Source organism: Egretta garzetta, unplaced genomic scaffold (assembly GCF_000687185.1).
Source record: "Egretta garzetta isolate BGI_Z169 unplaced genomic scaffold, ASM68718v1 scaffold16, whole genome shotgun sequence".
Classification (NCBI taxonomy): Eukaryota; Metazoa; Chordata; class Aves; order Pelecaniformes; family Ardeidae; genus Egretta; species Egretta garzetta.
The window spans coordinates 5,023,895-5,046,320 of record NW_009260022.1 but is presented as its reverse complement, the minus strand read 5'-3'; the positions used below and the strand labels follow the sequence as shown (position 1 = coordinate 5,046,320).

General features: G+C 36.2%; 1 protein-coding gene across 1 annotated transcript in view; it reads left to right on the top strand.

The window, feature by feature from the left end:
- The window catches only part of OLA1 (Obg like ATPase 1), a 91,365-nt gene that overhangs the window by 34,103 nt on the left and 34,836 nt on the right, over positions 1 to 22,426 (top strand). The window contains exons 2-4 of the mRNA XM_035896252.1: positions 3,826 to 4,001; positions 16,489 to 16,569; positions 16,825 to 16,922. Coding sequence (XP_035752145.1) covers positions 3,826 to 4,001; positions 16,489 to 16,569; positions 16,825 to 16,922 — 355 coding nt within the window. The remainder of the gene's footprint in view (positions 1 to 3,825; positions 4,002 to 16,488; positions 16,570 to 16,824; positions 16,923 to 22,426) is intronic.

Here is a 22,426-nt window from a genome sequence, read left to right as displayed (position 1 = left end):
TATTTTATCTCACTGATTCTGTTGTAATCAGTGATCAGTATTGGCCAAGCCAGTATCAGCATTTCTTTGTCAATATTTATTTTTCATTTGCCTTCTTCAGAGAGCTGTATGTCCATAAACTGGTATGCTTTTTCTGTGCGATACCCAAGATAATCTTACCTATTCCTTCAGAAAACTGAAATTCTCATCTGTTTGCTGTCATCTTGCATCTCAAGACCTACCTCCATCCTCCCCGCTTCTTCCAATTCAGCGTATTTTAGTGGGTCCTTTTTTTTTTCAACAGGCTGCTTTTATACATAGTGCTCAAAATCAACTACGTATACTACTGCTTACTCAAGGTTCATGGCCTGTGTCCACCTTGTGCATCTCGTTCATTGTACAGGTGTTGCACTGTCTTTAATTGGACAGTGATGTCATTCTCTGTCCACTGCTCGTTATAGCGTAAAATAGAGCCTTTAAGCTTTCTGTTTTGCTGCTGTGTATGCTGGAGGGAAGGGGGGATTATCCTATCGTCTTCCCTAGCAAAAGAGAGTTAAAAGCCTTGCTTGACAGAGGAATTTCACTTGCTAATAAAGCAAAGGCAGAGAGACATATTAATAAATAGCAATATACTGTTAACAATCTATGTCAGGTAAGATTTGTAGATTAATATTGTAGTTCTTATTTTTGTCTTTGTAAGTTGCAAATAAGGTACACATTTTCTGGTACATCTTATTTTTTGAATCAGTTTTACAACTCAATTTTTTCCTTCTACTTTACATTTTTATATAGACTATTTTTTTTAAACCAGGGACTGGGTAAAATACTATTCTAATAGTTTAACTTTGTTAATTTCTCACAGTTGTACTTTTTCCAGGAGATCTTCTTTCTCCCACAGAGCTTTGTTCCTAAGGTTGCCATCAGTTCTTGCTTATGGACTGTGGCTGTCTCAATGGGAAGAGTTTCAAATTTCTTTCCTCTGAGTGTTCCTGATAACGTAAACGAATCATGGCAGGTTTTTTTTTTCTTAATGTATTTCTATCTATTTAGAAGGGAACTGTATGACCTTTGTCAGCACACCTGTTGATAGGTTTTCTCCTTTCTAAGTTAGGAAAATCCACTTTTCCTCTGAATGTGGAATTGAAAATTTAAGCTCAAAATCCAATGTTTTAATGGAATGTGCAGCTAGTGTTCATTTCTTCCATGAGAAGAGTCAAGCAACCCAGTGATGAGGAGAGAAGGCTAAATTGTTGCTTTGAATGGGAAATCATCAGCTCAGTAAAGGGGCTCCTTACATGACCTTACATGACCAGGTTACATGCCTGTTGCCAGACATGGGTCTCCTGTCATCAGCGTTGCCTAAACGAGCTGCAGGATGGCTGCTGACACAGGCATGAGGATGGCTGACAGGAGGAGGAGACTTAAAGAAAACTCTGGCAGAACCTTGAAGTGTCCATGCGTTAATGCATTTAGTGGACTGAGAAGAGAGCAAAAGTGAAATGTATAGATTCAGTTTTATAGGGGTGGAATTCTGCTGAATTAATTGGTTTTGGATGAGTAAAGAACTGGATATTTTGTGAATAGGAATAGGAAGATGTGAAGAAAGAAGAAAATTGCTGGAGAAGTATTTTACTGTTGTTGAAAAAATGGAAAAATATAACTAATATATAAGCTGTGTTTTGTTATTGTGGACTAACTCACCTTACACATGCTTTTTCAGAAAAGCTTCATTCTTCCTTAAGACCAAAACAAGCTGTTTTCTTTTTATTTTCTAAATGCAAGATCGCTATAGGCATGCAGCTTTTCTCCTGGCTTTAACAATGTGGGTTTTTTTCTGTTGTTTTTTTAAACCCATAGACACCAAATGCAGAAGATGATGTAAGCAACTCAATTGTATTTTTTAGATGGTAACATGCTTTTTTCTTGATACAAGGAAGAAAGATAAACTTCTTACTTCTAGCTGCATAAATGCTACTCATCTGTTGAGAAGGCTGGGCAAGTAGACTTTTCTTTGATCTGTATGGTGACATCTTCCTACTTTTTTCTTCCCGCTTTTTATTCAGTATTTTTTTTGTAAATCAGAACAGAGCTGTTAAATTACGTTTTCTAGTATGTGTTCAGCCAAACAGCCCATGCCCCATTGAGTCAGGTGCACAGGTACAGATTTATGGAAGGCAAAGGCTACAGGATCTCTTCCTTAATTGCCCAGCATTGGTATGGGATAGTGTAGTGAGTTTCCATTTGACAAAGCAGCCTGTTCTCCCGTCATGGCCAGCATCAGAGTGGGATCTGTGTCTGAGGTGTTCTTCCCTGTACCAGGGGAGCTCATTGATGATCTTTGGAGATAGCTGATGGGAGAGGAGGGAACTTCTGGTAACCACTGTCTTAAAGACTTCTCATAAGTTTATGTGAAAATTATTTTGACATTTGACTGTCAACAACATTTTAAACCTGTGGACTGGGTGTTTTGATGTAAAATCTTTATTGCTAAACCCACTGCTTTCAGTAAATTGAAAGAAAAAATGAAGTTTAAGATGAGCGTGACAACAAAGAACCACAACTTTCTTTATGTCAGTTAAGGAACTGTTTGTAGTTTACCCTGTTTCCTGTCTTATATTTAGTACAAGAAATGCCTTGGGGTTTTTTTCCCCCATGTAAGAAATAAGTTGATTTTTCATTTTAACATTAAATTATTTTTGTGGTTGATTTCTCAGGCATATCTTTAATGTTACAGGATAGGCATGCAAATACTCTGAAAATTGATCCAGGAATAAGTAATAAACTGGTTTTAATTGTTAATACTTTTATTTTAAAAATATGTATTGATTGGGGGGGGGGCAGGGGAGGTTTGGTGATGCTGCTTATCTGATAATTTAAATCCTAGTTGAATTATGTTGCCAGATTGTCTTCAGAAGGGCATGAAGTCAGCACACATGCTTCAGTAATATCTGGTTGTTTTACCCTTATGTTTCCAGTTGGCAATTTGAAATTATGGCTTCAACTGCACTTTAAATATGTGATAATAGCATGTGTTTCTAATAAGGGCCAGCACCATTTTGTTCAGATACTGTGAATGGTTGTCACTCATATATGACAAATGCACCTTCATCTGCTTCTTTGATGGCCCCCTAAAAACCATACCCTCAAATCAGGCCGATGAAATTAGCTGCTGTGTAAATTGTGTGTCTGAGTGGTTCATTATCTAATCACCGTCAGAACCACAGTGATAAAGTAGATTGAAACAGGGACGAGGTCTGCCAGATGATTTCAGGCCTTTTTTTCTAAGCCCTGTTTCCCTTGGAAACACTAAGAGTCGATCAGAACTTCAGAATTCTTTGTCTAGAACTTCTTTTTTTTTCTTAATGCATAAAATTGGTCAGCCAGTGAGGGCTGCCAGGGTGATTTGTAAGGTTTTCTTTCCATGAGTCTTTTAGTCATTAATGCATGTATTAAAATGTTCTGTGATCTTCAATTTAGCTATGATGTTTGCTACTGCTAGTTAGGATACCGCTAAATACAGCGGTACCTATTTTCAGGAAAGTGCTCTAGCCTGTTCCTATTTAGAAGAAACTCTTAAAGATGTGTTAAGTGCTCTCCTGAAATGGCAAAGCGCTATGCTTTGTATGTATCTGTATAAAGCTTTAGATTCTGGAGTTGATATGTAAATTAACAGACTAAGATGGTATGATATAAAATATTGCAGGTGACACTTGTATACGAGCAGTATGACAGACCTACTGCCTTTACATTTTCATCTCAAACTCTGTAACTCTTAATAGTATGTTGTAAATACATATTTCTTGTCTTTTTAGCTTAATGTGTAATTTAAGTGTTCTTTTGTTTTAGGAGCATTTGAAGATGATGATATCACTCATGTTGAAGGAAGTGTAGATCCTGTTCGTGACATTGAAATAATACATGAGGAACTCAGACTAAAAGATGAGGAGCTGATCATGCAGAGTATAGACAAGCTTGAAAAAGTAGCTGTAAGAGGAGGAGACAAGAAATTAAAACCTGAATATGTAAGTATAAGTACATGACCTATAAAAGTAGGTCATTAAGTACTGTCTGTATTGAATTGAAGTTTCTGTATTGTTGGATTTCTTTATTGATCTCCCATGTGTATAACACAAAACACTACTACTATTTTTTGTGTATTTTAAAGTAATTATTATTATGAGTTGGATTATTATTAGAATTAATTATTTGCTGTGATGATAGTGTAAGATTTGACTGATAAAGCTAATTGTAATTTTTTAAATTTAACTGTTACTTTCTTGCTGACACTGCTTTATATGAGAATTGCCAATGCTTTGTCAAACTTCCATCAGTGTTTAGTTGCAATTCAAAGTCCAGCAGTCACTTCTGAATTATTCTTGCTGTTAAGTTCTAGTCTGATGTCGATACTAGTATTCGTCTAGCCACCAAGTGAATATATTTTCTTGATGTGGTTGCACTTTGTGTCTTTTAGTGCATGTTAAAGAAAGACTGCTAGTTGAAATTAATTTTAGAATGTTGTTATGGAAAGCTGCTTAAATGTGCTCTATTATCCCAGGGTAGTAGTAGTGTTTCTTTGTAAATTAGAAATTTATAATAATTATAAACTTCGAAGCGTATTTTTGTAAACGATTATTTTACTACCACTTGACTTCTGAGTTTGCTACACTGTGCTGGTAGTCTAGTTATTAATTTTTCTTTATTTCATTAATCTTCTATAAATATTTCAGGTGGTATGTATAGCACATTCTCTAACTATTGCAGCAGTGTATCAGTGTGGGAATAGACTATTTATGCTTAACAATTAAGTAGTAAACAATACTGTTTTCTCCCATGGCTTTTTAGATAGCAAGTAGTAAGAAAACCATTGTCATATTGATGCTGGTGTTTTAGTTTATCAGCACTGAAGTGCAATGAAAGGTGTTGGCACTACCTAGTGTTTAGAAGTGAATAGGAACTGAAAATGAACATCCATCTCCAAAATGTTCATGACACAGTGTTAAGAAGCACTTCTTTGGGTGAAGAAGTAGTCTTCATCTGGTTTGAAAAGTATTTTATTCCCTAATTGGTCTAAGCCAGAAAAAATAGCTATTGTTGGATGATTTGAAGGCTTTCATGTAAGCCCAGAGAGAGAGAACCAGGTATGCTTCATCTAAGGTCTTATTGGACATGTGTCAACCCAGCCTTGGGTACATGTGGGCAGTGATTTTTATCTTTTACAAAAGGTTGCACCTACTTAGAGGAACAATGTGGCTTATGCCTACAGTTTCAAATAGCATCCGCACAGTCTTTCACCTTTTAATTCATCTTAAAGAAAGGGGCACACAAAAATCCTGTCCATAGCAAATTTAAAGTTCAGCCTAAGGCCGACATCGGTGTGAGATGATGGAAATGAAGAATGCTGTGATGCTGTTCTGCCCCCGTCTTGAGCTCTCTCACTTACTTTCTTGTGTGGCTGTGTCTGGAAACACCTTTGCTTGGCTCCTCATGATGGAGATGTTCTTGACCAGTTTTTGACTGTACCTCTGGATGCTCTGAGGGTTTCATATCATACTCTCTGTTCTTCCTGTGCTAAGGTAGAAGTCAGCACTTTTGTTTTGATTGCAAAGAGGTATAACTGAAGTGTGTTTTAAATACAATCATGTAACCGTAATGGGTGGTAGATACAGTTACTGTTGTATGACAGAACTGCTCTTTTTTTAACTACAGGAAGTTGGTATGTGTTTGAGAACACAGAATGTCAGATTATTCTCAAATCAAGGAAGAGAGTAAATAAAAAACCAAAAATCTAGAAATGCAATTTAAATTAATTAAAGAAAACTTTAAAATCTGCATAATTAAACTGTCTTTACCCAGCTTCAGTTTCTCATCCTTCTCTTTGTCTCTTCCTTCCATCTCCTATTACTTCATCTGTAGTTCACCTGTCAAAATGACTTTGTCATCTTCTGTTTGTAATTTATGCTTCCCATCATTCTTTGGGTTTTTAATCCTTTCTTTATGAGCACAGGCCCAGAAAACACCAGGTTCTTGAAGTCATGTCGCTCCGCCAGTTTGGTTCTCAGTAATAGCTGTTACACTTGACCAGTCTCAGCTGAGTTTGTCAACAACAATAGAGGTTTCAATGGCATTAAATTCCTTTGTTTCATGGAAAGGGCTGACTGAGCAGAGTGGAGAGGCACAAGTTAATGCTCCCATTGAGACAAAGGCTGCACATAGGATCTACAGCCACTAGGGGAATCTCTTCAGGGAAGTGCTGTGGGGCATCATGCCTGTGAGTCCTTCTGATCTTGGAACTTCTTGCTTGTCTTCCTTTGTGACTTGTATGCTTGAATTGCAAGGTAGACAGTAGACCTTAGTAAAACGGACTTTTTTAATGGTAGAGGCCTCTGAAAGCTCTGCCTGATTACTTTTCTTTTCCTGGTAAATCAGTCCTTAGGCCTAGTTACACAGCTTCTACAAACAGATTAGTGTAGTTCTAAGATAGTAACAGCAATTCCTGGGCTTTTCCAGCCATTAGATGGGTTTACTTAGATGTTCGGCCACTGGGTCGTGAGGCACTCCTATACAGTTTGCTTTGCCTCTTTTCCTTTAACATTTTGTATTGCAGAGAGGCCTGTGGTTGCATTTATATAGTATACTTCATGATTAACTGACTTGCCTAAGTCGGTACTGACTTAAGAAAATGACTTGTGGGTCTAGGAGAGAAACCATATGGGACTGGTGAAAAAAAACAGTTAAAATGATGCCTCCCTAGAGCAGTAGCCAAATGTTAGGAGTGTATTTTGGCTTTTTTGATCATTCTGCACTGCCCAGATCTGTTGCATTTTGCAGTTAGGTTGTTGGGCACAGAGATTATTCCCTGTCCATGTAATGTTGTTTCCATGTGGCTTGTGGCTACTGTTTGAGGCTTCCTCTCTCCAGGGCACAAAAGTCATTAAGAGACAGTATTGACTGGAATTAATACTTTTTTTTCAAACAGGTTGCCTTCAAAAAGGGGGAGGAGGAAGGAGGGGCAGGGAGGGGCTGGGAGAGTTGTTCTCAAGACTTGCCTTTTTAAGTTATTTACCCGTATAATACATAGCAATTGCTAATATTCTATTCTTTCCATAGCAGAGGCACGCAACAAACGGCTCTTGCCTGTGCTCTGTGTTCCCAGTCATTTTCCCTTTCAGGAAAACTAGGAGGTTACAAGGGAAAAGGCTTGGTATTTGTAGGTCATTTTGGTTTTGTTTTGGTTTTAAGACACAATGTTAAAATTTTAGTCTCTCTCTTTTTGATTATTTTCCCGTCCTTTTGGGAGTAATTTAAGGTAAAGACACTTGAGAATTTCTTAAGAGTTTTAACTGGTTGAGAGTTGTGAAAGTTCTGTGGTTCATTCAGATAAAGGTATTGCAAGCCAAAAACATCTAGCACTTGAATTGTATTTCTCGTTTCTTTACACTTTTTTTGAGAGCACTTTGAGATCTATTGAGGAAGAACACTATATAAGGTTATGGAAAGAAGAAGAAGGTGAGGAATTAAAAGAAATAATATTGATCTTAGTCAAGTATGGTTTTCCTTTGGTGGTTTGCTGAATATAACAAATAACCTTAATATGAAAGCTAAGGATTTCATATTTCCTTTTTTACTGATTTTGGAGAGGCTATAATCTCTGTGTGACCTGTGTAAACTTGTTGTTAACATCAAAGGGGATTTCACTGTGTGTGTTTCATGGAACCTAATTGAAAGTAGAAGTCATTCTTCTTATTTCATAAGTTTGAATTGTCTGCTTTAGAGGATTCTCTAGGCCTCCACAACTGTAACTTGATAGTCTGAAAAGGTTTGGGAGGGGGAAAAAAAGAAAATTGTCAGTCTGTATTAGTAAAGAGTTCTTAAATCTGAGATTTGTATTTGGTTGCCCACCTTCTCTCACCTGTGTTCTAACTTGTTAATTATAATTTTTCCTTCATGTAAGCCCGCATTGCATACAGTTGGTAAGTTCACCTTTGTGCAGTGACCTGGCTTTGCAGTTGAATACAGTGTTAACTGTTCATCCTGTCTCTCAGAGAATTGATTTCTCAATCCCCTGTCAGCAGAAATAAAATAGCCAACTGCTGTTAAGGAGCCATCAATGAAATAATTTTCAAGTTCTACTTAAAAATCAATGACACAATATGGTCCAAGATTAGCAACATGTAATGTTGACATAGACTTGGAATAGCTTCCTTTATGCATATATTTTTGTCTGTTTTGCAAGTGTTCTTACTGCATTCCTAGAAATGACTGTCTGCTTTTACTAAGGATACTATTCTTTCAGACTCAGTGTACCTTTAAATATTATTTTGGCTATAGCCTTCTAAAGAGATATTATAGAATAAAAATACCCCTGTTATTTGCATGTATTAAAACAGTGCGAATGTCATTTCAGAAAGCAATCAGAGTAATTTTGATTTTACATTTTTAATCTGTCTAGTGTTGGTATCTGCAGAGACATGAGAAAGATATTGAGATAAACTTTATTATTAGCTTATTACTCAGCTGTCATTTTGGGTAGCAGGAGATTTCAAAGTAAAATTCAAATATGTTTGCAAGTATAGATCAGAATGTACAAATTTTAAAACTTGTTTTAAAAATATGTGTTTTTTTAAAATTTATGGGATTTTCAGTCCTGGAGACAGAAGTCTTCAAGTTAATACAATATAATATAATTAAGTGAACATTATTGCAGGATTCTCTTCCATTACCCTTCCCTCGTGATTCAGTTCTAGTCCTTAGAGACTGACCCTCTGCAGCAGATTGCTGTTCCTTCAGCCCTTTGTTAGTGCACCGAATCTTGAGTTCCAGCACAGAATAATTCTTAGCGGTAATGGTGTTGTGATTTATGTATCTGACCGTTAAGAATATTGGTTATAGTTCAGTTCACGCAGATTGTTGATGTTGGTGACATGAAGACAAAATCTTTAGGTCGGTATCAATATCCACAGTGTTTGAGCTTCCAATTTTCAGTTGAAAGGTGGCTTTTACAGTAGGTCAGGATCAATGTTCACTGCATTTGAACTTCCAGTTTTCAGTTGAAAGGGGTGCTTTACAAGTCCTGTGAGGTATCTAAATTCCATTGTTAAAGCATCAATTTAAAAATAAGATTAGGTTTTTGAATCAAAGAGATTTTGTAGAAGCAAGAGTAATGGCAATTATGAAAAGAACTGTTAGAGACTCCTTTTTAATGTAATGGTACCAGAACCATCTAGTGCATATTTGACTTACAACATGGGCGATGTACTAATAATTGATACAATGACCATAGGCATGGAGTATAAGTACCTGTCAGCATATAGATACTATGAGGAGTAAAGCAAAATCTTCCTAATGACGTTTTAAGTAGCTTTAATCCCTTTCTTCCTCCCTTCCATTTAATGTCTTGGTCCTGTCCTGGTAATACAGTAACTGTTTGAAAGTTGGTTTTTTGTTCATTTAAAATTACTGATACAGTGTGGGCGATACTTCACAAATGGCAGAGAGCTGGTAGGTTCAGTTTCTTCTCATTGCCGATATAAAATAGGTGAAAACATTGTGAAAATCTTTCCTTCCTGCAATATTGTGATGAATGGGACGGCACCAAGCAGAATTCACTGACCTTGTGTTGTAAGTGCTCACCAGAGTTCTCACGGATGGATGAACTCTTATTTCCTCTAACTGATGATGTCAGTTGGGAATTTTCACCTTTCTTTCCTTCCAAGCTGAAGATAAATACAGCAATGATTTTTTTTGGTCTCCTTTTGTGAGGAGAGTTTGAGGCCAGTTTTTTCCACTGGAGATGGAAGGAAAGGAGCAGCGTACGCTGTTGACATACTTTCCATAACAGCCAATGGCTGTTACAATTAGTAACTTAAATGTTAAATCATAGGGAATCAAGAAAATATTTATATTCTTAATGCATATAATTATGCTTAAAATCTTTAGTGGACCATTTACTGTGCTTAATGTGGTATTTAGAGGAAATTAAAGTTCATTCTGGAGAACATTTTGAATGTAACAGGAAAATATTCACGGCAGATGTTTGTGAATTGATTGGTAGTAAAGCCTGACTTAAAAGTACATAATGTGTAAATACACGTTTGGATGTCTTTTCGTATTATCAGTAGACAAAGAGAAGTTGGTGCTTAGATACTTTCTGTCAAGGCTGATGTTTCCTGTGTAGATTTGAACAGTGGCTTAAAGTGATTACCTTTGTTACTAATGTCTGTCTGGGTGTGTCTAGATCCAAGCCATGGCATAATTTTTAAATAGTATATACATCTGCCAAAGTACCTCCGTATATGAATAGTTGTATCGTGAAAAAGACACCTTTTTCAATTGGCTTAATTCACATCTAGAACAAATGCATTCACATGTGAATTTACTTGGAAATAAGTGTGTGTAGATTAATGCAATAAGAAAAGTTTAGTGGAACTCTACAGAAGATGTTTCATTTTACTTTTCAGTGCAATTTCTGTGTTCTGAATTTCTGAACTACTAGAAATAATCACTTGTAGATAAACTGCTTGCTGTATTCTTGCCTGCTTTTTTCTTTGAGAAGCTACAACTGACTATATAATTTTACATATAATGCCTTGGAACCCACAAGGATGACCCACACAGGAGAATCTGGGGATTATTGACATGAATTACATTGCCTGAAACGCTTGTAGGATGTTTTGGGTGGAAGTACTTGCTGTAGTTCATAAATATTATTGGCATCTAGTTCTTAGTAAATCTTATATCGTGTACAGCTTGTACTGGCTCTGTTAGAAGGTATTGAATAGAAGAAAAGATAATACACTTGTCCTAAATCCATTACTTCTCCCATTGTATTTTTATTAAAGTCAGTGAGCAAGGGAATTGTAAGAGATTAGACATTGTTTTGTACCACAGAGGAGCTCATTGTCACTCTAGTTGATGCAGTACCTGACTTGCTCTCTTTCTTGTGCCCAGCTGCTACAGCTTATTTAAGCACTTAACACAATTGAAAAACATGAGCTAGCCTTTTTTTAAACTGCAAAATTTGTGTTGATTGTCCTTTAAAAATATCACTGTTTCTAAACATTGTTTTTACGGTAAATTCTTACTTTGCCGCTTCAGCCTCACTCTTAAATCACCAGAAAAACTTCAGGAAAAGCAGAGTGCTGAGGCTATTCTAAATAGAGCTGAAAAAGATTTCCAAGAAAAGCTGTGAATGGAAGGACTGTGGGTACGGTGCACACCATATGCCTTGTTGTTAACAAGGAAATCGGCATGTGCACAATAAATTGGTTTTGGTGCATCACAGTTTAACCAGTTATGAGTACTCTTTACCTCAAATAGCATAGTTGTCTGTCTGCATCTGAAAAACCCACCGTAGCTCTTTTGAAGGCCAGATGAAATATTAATTGTTATCTAGTTTGTTCTCTTGCATATCCCAGTTTAATTCTCACAATTGTAGTTAAAATAGAATATATCTGTTAGGGGAAAAAAATGAACCTTTATTTAAATATTTGTAGCTAGAGATAAAATACTGTGACATGCATAAACTGTACCAGTGATTAATTATCTTACTGTTTAGAAATAAGACAGCTTTAGTCTGTATTTGTCAAGCTTCAACTTTCAGCCATTTGATTTCTGTATGCTAGTGTTAAAAACCCTGTACTATGTGAGTTTTTTGTTAATTATATATGTGAAATGCAATAAGAATAAAAGCATAAGCTTTAAGCACACTGAGTCTTCACGTATAAGCGCTTTTTCAAAACCTTTTTTTCTCCAATTTTTCAGTATTTCAACAGAGATAAGTGTAGAATTATTCACAGTGGACATTAGTGTATTTATATACCCAAAGATCGTATTAGACTTTTAGTTACAGTACTATTCATTTGCTTGCGTTCCTCAAGTCTTCTCAGTCACTCTTGTGAGGGGTAAGTCCTCTACCTGGTAAATACTGTATCCACCCTCCCTTGTCCCCCAGCCAGCAAGTGTATGAACTTGAATTTATTGTATTAAAAAAACATTGTTTGCTTTCACTAAATCTGTCTAGCAGTTCTAGTCACTACCACATGATTCACACTGTTAGTAATTTACTATTCTCAGAATCTGTGTCATTAATGTGGTCTTTTTTAGGCTGTTGATGAAAGATGATAACTAGCAAAATGCAAATAATTTTTTTGGAGTGCCACCAGAAACACACTCATTGGATTTTCTATTTACAGTTACATTCCAAGACCTGCTGGTTAGGTGCTGTTGACTCTATGTAGTACACTGTATGCAGTGTTTTTTAAATTAAATACCTTACGTCACTGAGCCGGATTCCTTAGGGAAGTATGAATATATTAATTATACACTTCTACCTTCATTATTGATAAGCTATGGTGTTGACTTCTGTATGAAATGAGAGGAGGTAACTAAGAGCTACAGGTAACACTTTAGGTACTCATTACAGCTTTTCTGAGGAGCAGAGCAGTGAAAATTATAGAATTTTGGATAATGGAAACATTTTAATAAAAAGTATTTACCTGCTTTCAAAGTGTTTACAGGGAGCTGGTCAGTTATTACATTTTGGAGTTTTTGAAGGAATGAGTAAGGTGCTGAGAAACACTCTGTGCTTCCCAGAAACATTTCCGTTGGCGGGGGAAAAAAAGCCTACTGTACTCACACAGTTACTCTCTGTAGTAGCAGAGACTTTTGCACTGCCTTGCAAGATCACGGAGAATTCACTTGCACTTTGAAGTGTGAAGTGATAATCCTCACAACTGCTTACTTCTTTATTAAATTTGCGGAAGTTAATTACACGCCCTGCTAATTTACAACAAAACCCACACAATTCTCTGATGCCAAGTAGGCAAGTGAGTTTTCCAAGCTTCAGTTTAGTCCCTCATGCTGTAAGAAGAATTTGGCATTGGCACACATTATTACTATCATCCATCCAGAGAGTTTATTAATGTATGCACATTTTTCTACGCAGTAGTGTCTCATGAGCATGTCTTGATAAATCTCCTAAACACAATTTAAATGTATTTCTTTATGGTATTTTATACTGTTGGGACTTGCTGTTAAAGCCCTGCTTAGGGTTTGTGGGTTGACTACTTGCCGCCTTCAGAAAATGAGAGCAGGACAGAAATTAAAATCACTATATTGCATGTGGCTAAACATGTGCTAAATATATTGCCAAGGATACAGTCAAAAATTAGCTGATGTTCAAAACAGTGGTATTTGATATTCATGAAGTTCGCTGTGTTCCATATGCCTTGATGGCTGTAAGTAGATTGGATTTTGGAGGGGGGTTTGGTGGCTTTTTAAATGGTGCTTGCTCTAATGTTGCTAGCTGAAAAAGAGAACAAGAATACCCCTCTCATCAAACAAGAAGTGGATCATTCTGCTGGTGACAGATTGACCTCGAAGTGTGCAACTGGGGAGGCCAGATCTAATGAAACAAAGTGGATCATTGCTCTGTATTCTGTTATTAAGCATCTCGGAGTTAACTAGGGTAGTGATTAAATGTGTTTAAATGACTGTTACAGTGATAGTGAAGATAAAAAGGTCAGTTCATACTCTTTCACCAGGCCTAAACAGAAGCAATTAATAAAACTAAAAATGGTGCTACATGAGATATAACCTGAAAATGTGCTTTTTGCATGTTTGTTTAGAGTACTGGGGCAGCTGAGTGAGGAAGAAATATGTGGAAATAGTTGCCTTTCTTATTGTCATTAATATTTAACAATTTCTTTTTAGGGGATCATATTTGGTCTCATTTAAATGGGAAATGACCATTGATACAAGGGAATCTTGAGTTCATCTGTCCCTTTTTTTTTGTTTCTGGACTGTCTGCCTTACATTCTGTGTGGTGCAACTGCCCAGATAGTCCATCAGAGAAAAATTGACTTTGACTGAATAGTTATTTCCAAATTTTTTCTTTGTGTCTTACTGCCTCACCAGCTTCAGACATAAATTCTGTGTTTGCTTGTAAGTTTCCATCCTTTAATCTAAAGAGAGTTTTCCAATACTCTGTCACCTTTGCTGTGAAACAAAAATAAAATTGCAAGTATACAGCTGTTGGTTCTCCCCAGTATATTCAGTTGTTGGTAGAAGTCGGCCATCTAAGCTACTCCTTTAGAGAAACAGTTGCAGACAGCACCAAGTCAGGTACCTAAATGAGAACTCTGAAAAATGAGGTCTGTGCCAAAATGGGTTTAGATGTCACTGTAGGTAGCAGGTGAATGTGGAAGAGAAGTTCTGATCGGCAGCTCTGTGCTTAGATAGGCTTTAGAAAGAGCAAACTTTCTTTGCTGCATTGATGCTGGAAATTTTCTGGAGGTTCCGCATTATGTAGCTACACCTACAGCATGATTAAAAAACCATTTCATTGCTGTTTAAGCCTAAAACATTGCTTTGGCAACTTGGTTTTTTTCTGTCAATTTTCTATCGACTTCAATGTATATGTAATAATGCGTTGCTATTGGGGGGGAACTGTAATGCCAGAAGCCACGTGGTAGGTGCCTACAGAATCAGTTTAAAACCCAAAATAGTGTGTAATCGGAATTCCTTCACTGCTGAACAGGAATCTTAGAGGTTGTGTTGATTTTTATATATCTATTTAAACAAAAGCTGAGGATAAAGATCTTAAATGAAAAGCACCTTTTGGCAGAATCGCTTCCCTTCTCTTGTTTATACTGATTAATTAAAAAAGAAAAAGCACATAGGGTTAAAGATAAGATGGTACCACTGTTTTCTTCTTTATGTGTAATCTTGTTGCATGTCTCTACATAAGCTGTTCTGGCCACTCATCATAGTAACCAGCTGGGCCATTTCACCTGCTGGAGCCATTAAAGAGGACTCTCTCCCCCTAGATTAATCCCCTCCGACATTAGTTTTTTGCTCTGACAACTGGAGCAGGCATTCAGAATTTGCAGGTGGCCAGTGTGACGCACATAATTGCCTACAATTTTAGGCAATGAATAAAAATGGTCTACATTACTTGTCAAAGGTTGTATATGCAGTGCCAAGTGAGATCTATGGGAAGCCTTTTAGGGTTTAAAGAACAGTTAATAGCAAAGCTGCACAGTGCTTTTTTAATCATAATGCATTTGTAATATAGCACTTTGATCTTCTCCTTGTAGGAAATGGTGTTATATTAGCCACTTTTAAACATTTATGAGTGAAATTCAGTTATAGGAGAGTAAAAGTGATTATTCTTAGGCAGAACGTGTTAGATTTCATTAAAAGTTTTAGCTTGCCCCTTCCTTGTTAAAATCTGTGGGGAGTCCTGTCCCTGGAGGGTTTCAAATCAGGATCTGAAGATTTAGAAGAGCTTTTTCTTTGTTTTTCACTAAAGCAACTGCAAGACTAGAAAAGACTGTAGTAAATACTGATGTTATTTGTGGTTGTTTATAAATGTACTTCAACCGCATAGCATTAAGCGCAAAAAATGTTGTGTGCTCAACGATTTAGGGAACGTTTCCTGGTATTTTAAAGATCTTAATTCTCAGTTGCGTCAATTATAACCTAAAAAATGCATTATTTAAAGCATGATCATAAATTATCTACAACAAAAAATAGGCGACTCTAAAATGTACTACTCCTAGAAGAGCCGAGTTTGACCTTTCAGACCCAAGAGCCTTTTATTAACACCTGCCTGTAAGGAGAACCGTGCCACACGCAGCTTTCAGATTCACGACCACAAAACTGATGAGGAAAGGCTTGAAGGGTTCAGTTTGTGTCACTTGCTGTTTGCCGTTTCCATTTCACAGATGATTAATCTTTCTGTGAAGAAAGGCCAGAGAAACAAAGCACATTGGGCTCTTCCTGCAGTTACTCCTTCTGAATGCACACTAGCTTGCTAACTAAAAGGCCTTTAGATTTCCTGCCGAGAGAGATGTTCTGAAAGTGAATGCAGCTGGTTGGAGGTCACCAGTGCAAGGCTCTTGCCATTGTGTAATGGAGGCTTTGGCAGGTTTCATTTTGGGGGGGAGGGAGAAGGTGTTGGCGAAAAATTAATGCGGAATAAAAAGGGCTTTGGCCATTTGAATTAATTTCTTGAAGGGTGGATCATCAATAATAGGCTCAATTTCTTTTGCTCACAATTTAAAAAAAAAAGAGATTTGCTGTGTTTTTTCCCCACCCATTCCCTTTTCTTAATAGCATGTTTATATTGTACGTGGTCTCTCCCGCTGGATGCTGAAATGTCGCGTCTTACTGAGTTTGAAAAGCAATCTAAAATGTTCTGATTTTTACATATATTTTATGAGCTCTGCTAATTTTCGTGGTGGTGAGAGATGATACTTGAGTATTGTCTGTTTAACTTCCTAATTATGGGATTTGTATCGCTTTCATAATCAATATTGCTCTTCAGTGACTTTTAAAGCAGCAATTTCTGTTTTTCTGGTAGAGTAAAATTTCTTTTTAAACGGTACTATCTAATTTTTAATTTGTGTGTATGTTTTGAATCTTGATCTATACACACCTTGTTTATGGAAGAGAATGGTCTGATATCCAGCTGAGTTTTTGACTTTGTTTTTTCTTGATCTTGCGTAGGATGTAATGTGCAAAATCAAGACATGGGTAATAGATGAAAAGAAAGCTGTCCGCTTCTATCATGATTGGAATGACAAAGAGGTAGGCTATAAATATTATCCCATTAACTGACTCCTAATTTTGCTACCTGTTACTGTCTGGTTTTTTTTTTAGAATTGGTATTCATACTGTGTTGAATGTTAAATTTATCAGCCGATTCTGTGTTTATCAGTGATCTATATGTTGCAATTTAATTCTGTTGCCTTCTCAGACATGCCATGAGGAAAATGGTCATAAAATTAACTCAAGTTGGTATAACTTGTTTTTAAAATTCTCCTCCTATATTTTCACTTCTAGATTGATGTTTTGAACAAACATTTGTTTTTTACTTCAAAACCGATGATCTACTTGGTTAACCTCTCTGAAAAAGACTACATTAGAAAGAAAAACAAGTGGTGAGTGCGTTCAGATTAAATACCTAAATTTATGTTTCTATTTCATATTTTTCTATGGTGAATAATTCTTTGCGCATTAAGATCACCAAGGATATTAATTAAAATAGGAATAAAAACTAATGTTGCACTTTTGTTACTTCTTGTGCTCCCATTGACGTATGCTGCTTGAGTGCAATGCATATGGCGAAACCCTGAAGGCACAGACTAGAAAAGAATATGCTTCCCTTCCTTACGTTTTTACTTGAATCCATTAACTGTGAAAATAGGTTTGATTTATAAGTACTGATTTAAATAAACATATAGTTTTATCGTGCTGATTGTCTGAACAATATCTTTTTCATTCCAAAGGAATGAATTGAATGCCAGAGGACTAAAGCTATGCAAGTTGCACAGAAATCTTCCAAACTGTGGCAAAATTACACATTTTAACTGTACTCTTCTGTTTGCAGTTGGCTGCCTGGCTTCCTTGCCACTGCTTGCACTTTGCTTATGGTTTACAGGCCTGTTTTGATGGGCTTTAATGCCATGAACAGCCCAGGTTTTAGTCAAGTATTCCTGACATCAATATTATGACTTAAGTACCTGAAGGTTATGAAATCAAATCTATCAGCTATTCAGTGAACTGGATGAAGATCCAGTCCTAACATGGTAGGCATATGGTGGGAATCCGCTGTTGAGATTAGCATTTTAGTGTTTAGCATGTCACTGGAAGCTCTAGATGGGATAAATATTTGGTTTGTGGAGGAGGGAACAGATGAAGTAGTATATGACGAAGAAAAATCCATAGCAGTATATTTAGTTTAAAAAAACCAACCAAACAACAAACCTTTTCTTAGTATTCAGACCTTTAAACACTGTACTTGTGAGATACTTTGAAGATATATAAATGTACGTTTGTGAACAGATATATGCGTGTAACTCATCCAAACAAATCAAAAGTATCTAAAGCGGAATATCTGAATTCTCCTAAAGTACACCCTCTGTTTCTCCCTGTACTTCATTAAGTACTTAGATGCACATGGTTTCAATTTTCCATTAAAAATTCTCATTTCCATATGATATCAAAGAGTGAGAAGGCTTTAAACTGAAAAATAAACATTCATAGACTGGAAGCCAAAACAATAATTAATGTCAGATGGTTAACTCCAATAAATCATTAGAATAAATTCTGTGAAATTACTGCAACTGAAACTGTCCTTTTGATACTCCAAGACATTTTGTGTTAGTATTAAAGAACAAAATTTAACCTATTTAATAGGAAACTCAGCCCAAAACACAGACTTTGGAATAAACTTGATAACCAGTGTAATAATGTAAGCTTTTCATATTTGGCCAAATTTTATAATTTTAAATGAATTTGTTCCTTCTTTGAATGTATTTTGGGTATGACGATGTAAACATTAAAAGTGGTTCTACCCAAGGAAGTCTTTAAAATCAGGGTAGTAGTATTTGCTCTGTTATTGTCAGGTGATATTTTTTTTAAAGTACAAATGTTGAGGTTTCCTAAGGTTCGCTATAACAGTACAGATGTAGAAGTTTATGTGAAAATGGATGAGTCAGTTTCCCTGTCCAAAAAAGGATCCTCGCACCTGTATTTGGATGATTACAGGTAGGGCTCACTGGCTCTAATTGTACAGTAAATACCATTTCCCAGACCCTAATGGTAGACAGACTACTTAGGAGACGCCAGTCTGTGATTTAGCTGTCGCCAGTCACCCCATGTTTTTTGTGAGACTAGTTGTGATGATGACATAGTTAAACCCAATTGAAAGCAAATCTTTGTATAAATTGCAATTTTTAATTTGTAAAAAATCAGATGTTTGAGCTGAGGAGTCATATAATGAAATGGTTTAACTGTTTCTATTACAATTAATGATTCCGTTTTTAAAAAGTATACCCAGATCTCATGGATGTGAGTGTAATTGTAGCTGAAAGATCAAAGCCTGGGTAGCTGAGTGATGTTCCAGAAGAGAATTTACCACATAGCCATTTTCAGTACAGTTTCTGCCTCCTGCTGTTCCTATTTTCCCTCAAGCTAGCCATTGACTACCCCCTGTGCATCCCTGCTCGTAAAAAATGATTGAGGAAGTATTTGTCATGTATTTATGACTGGGAAACATTGTGTGATAGGGAAAGGCATCTACTAGAACCAGAAAGATTGCCATTTTCTTTCATTCAGCCACTCTGCCACAGCTTTAAATCCTCTGTTTATGCAACATATCTTTTATATTTAAGAGCAGAATAAATGTTTTCTATGAAGGATGCTAACGGTAGGCTTTTGTCATTTGTGTGGTGCAAGCAGATGTAAATGATTAGAATACATTTTACTGTTAGATGCCACTTAATTTGTGATTTTTTTGTTATTATTTTCAGGGGTAGAGGTTCATATTTGAAATGCAAGCCACATTTAGACTAGTCGTTCAACTTGAAAAAGTTTATTTCGGAGCTTAATTCATAATATTACTATAATAAAAGTAAGGTTAACACAGGAAACACTCAGCGGTAAAACGTTTTCGTAAGACTTTTACAACTATAAAATTGTTTAAAACTGCAAAGGAGAGGCTTTTTGATTGTGGGTAGAGAGGAAAACTAAAATTGTCTTTGTTTTACTGGGTCACTCTTTCAGAATTAATGAACATTTTAATTGTTAGTTAACACACACTTACATTTAGGTGCTAACATGTTATTTTTCAATCCCAGAAAAGAAGAAAACTCAGTGAAAGATAGGACTATTGTGTGTTTGAGTAGGTGTATTGACCTTTTGAAAGATGTAAAAACTGGAATGGCTCCAAGCAGTTACTTGCTGGTTTTAACAATGTTGAATTAGTCATTCAGTTGATTTATGATTAAGACCTAGCCCCTGAAGAGAAGCTGACATGGCAGCTGTGTTAGTCGCACTTGTGTTATGATCAGATGACAGTAATCATGATGTTATATGAGGGAATCCACTGAAACCATTCTTACTACATATTGTTGTGCTCTAAATGAATACTTAAGCCCTTCCTTTAATAATTCCTAATGGGTTTTATATGGATATAGTACCTTAACATGGTATACATGTATTTGAGTTTTACCATGAAAGTATTCTAAATACGCCTGTTAATTTTCAGTTAAAACTGCTTTCTGTGTCACAGGATGTCACGTAAATCGAGGACATGAGTTTTATCAGCCCTTCACCTAATTAAAGGTTTACATTTTAGTTTTGCTAAAGAGGGCGCTTTTTAGCGGGTCATCATATGGATTCCAATTATGAAATATACTGAGCTAATTAATGAGTGGATGTAGTGGACCACACTTAGCATCCTGTTTGGTTCAGTATTTTGGACTTAGTCTTTCATTGAGCACCAGGAATACTGTTAATGTGTCAAAGCTGCGTAGACTGATCTTTTGACTCAACTTCTCAGGAGTAAACAAGTGAATTTTTTCATCCTATGTGTAGACTGTAGTTTAAAGATCTGATTATGCTGCTAAAGATTTTCTAATATCTATAGCATCGTAACGAAGTCGTCTGAGACATGATACAGATTTTTGAACATTGTTTTTTCTAATGTAATTCAGACTTGTTGAGTATCCAAATACATGTTAATGTTATTCTCAAGGGGTTGTTTCTCAAAATGTTATGGTAGACATTCTGTTAATAAAAATAAGTTGGATGTTGATGGGATAAGGTGCCTCTCCTGAAGTATCTTACTCCTGTGTATTTAGAAAGGTGGCATATCTGTCATAATAAATAACCTTTTCCCTGTTAGTTTTTATAGCATTTTTAATGTACTTAAGCTAGAAGAGGCATAATTGGGTCAGATGAAAGGTCTATCTTTTCTGGTATCATGTTTCTGACAGGCCACTAACAGATGTCCATGGAAGATTATAGGAACAGATTAAGGAAACAGAGAGTATGCGTCCAGCTTCCTGTAATCTGTTATTGTGGAACTGACTAAGCCAGATATAATATAGTTGTGTTTAATAATTTTTGACTGATTTTTATTCTATGAATTTAGCCATTGACCTTTTGAACCTGGGTATACTTTTGGCATCCCAATATCCTGGAACAGGGACTTCCACAGTTTAACTATGTGCTATATGGAGAAGTACTTCCTTATGCTTGTTTTGGATCTGCCACATCATAATTTCATTTGATGCTCCTTAGATCTTGTAGTATGAGAGTGAATAATCCTTTTCCATTCATCTTTTCCATATTGCTTCAGATGTTCCAAATATTAAAAAAAAAAGGGGGGGGGGAGAATCTGACATGAAGAAAGAAATATCAAGGGTAAAGTACAAGGAAGGCTTGATAGGCTTGAGTATGAATTCATCTGCTTCACTCAGTCTTTCACGTTTCAACTAGTTAGGAAAGAAAGTTATTATCTGGTGAAAAGTGGAGACTTGGTGTTCTTGGTCGTATTTCTGTGGGTATGTGCCCAGTGGTAGAATAGATCTAATAGTTGTGTGTTCACTATCTTTTAACAAAAGAGCAAGGCAATGTCATGTGCTGGTAGAGCAAGAGGATGGTGACAGGAGAAGAAATGCTATCCAGGTTTTCTTGGCTTCTCTACATCTGTTAAAAACAAGAAAAGAAAACTTAAACTCAACAACAAAAACTCGCTATGCTCCCAAACCTCCCCTTCCACCCTTAAGTAATACCTGATTTTAGAGGAGTCCTGGAGATACTATTTTTGTACAGACTTTTCCTGTATTGGTTAGCAATAAATAGATGATCTCTGTGTAAAAAAAAAAACAAAAAAAAACAAAAAAAAAAACCCCAAAACAAAACTAGAGTGAACGTTCTTCCTTAGCGTTTTACCTGCGTTTTGGTTTGAGACCTTTCAAAAAGACATTTTAGAAACCAAAAGAAACAAGGATGAATGGAAATGGTAATATTTATGTGATATACCTTGAAGCAAAACATGGTTTAATAAGCAGTATAAGGATATGTATATTTAAGAATCTTAGTAAATAAATTGACAGGAAATAAAGTTAAAGGAAAGAACAGCTGCAGGCCAGCTCCATCTCTTTTACAACTAGAGATACAGTGACTCAAAATGTGAAAGATGTCCATCTTAGTCCCACAGAAACACAATCTTCTTTCACTGTCCAGGCTTCAGTCCTTTTCAGATGCTGTCTGCAACAGATGAACTTTACACATTTTGCTAAACCAAAAAAAATTCCCATTTGGACCAAATACCTAGAAGTCATTCCGCTTCTAAAAGGAGGGATGCTGCTGTTAATGAACCTCTGCAGTGCAGACACAAACAGGATTACATCATTTCGAGTAAACAGTTATTTGCAAACACCAGCATATTAGTCATGTAGCAAGATACCCGAGTGAGGGCAGAATGCAGTCTTCACTACCTTCAGCTTCTGAATTACATTTATTTGCTGAATTACATGAAGCGTATATTTAAATATACTATCGGTCATATAGTCATGAGTGTTTAGGCAGATAAATTTTATTCTTATAAATATGTGTGAGAATGTATTTGATGTAGAATTATTTAAATCATAAG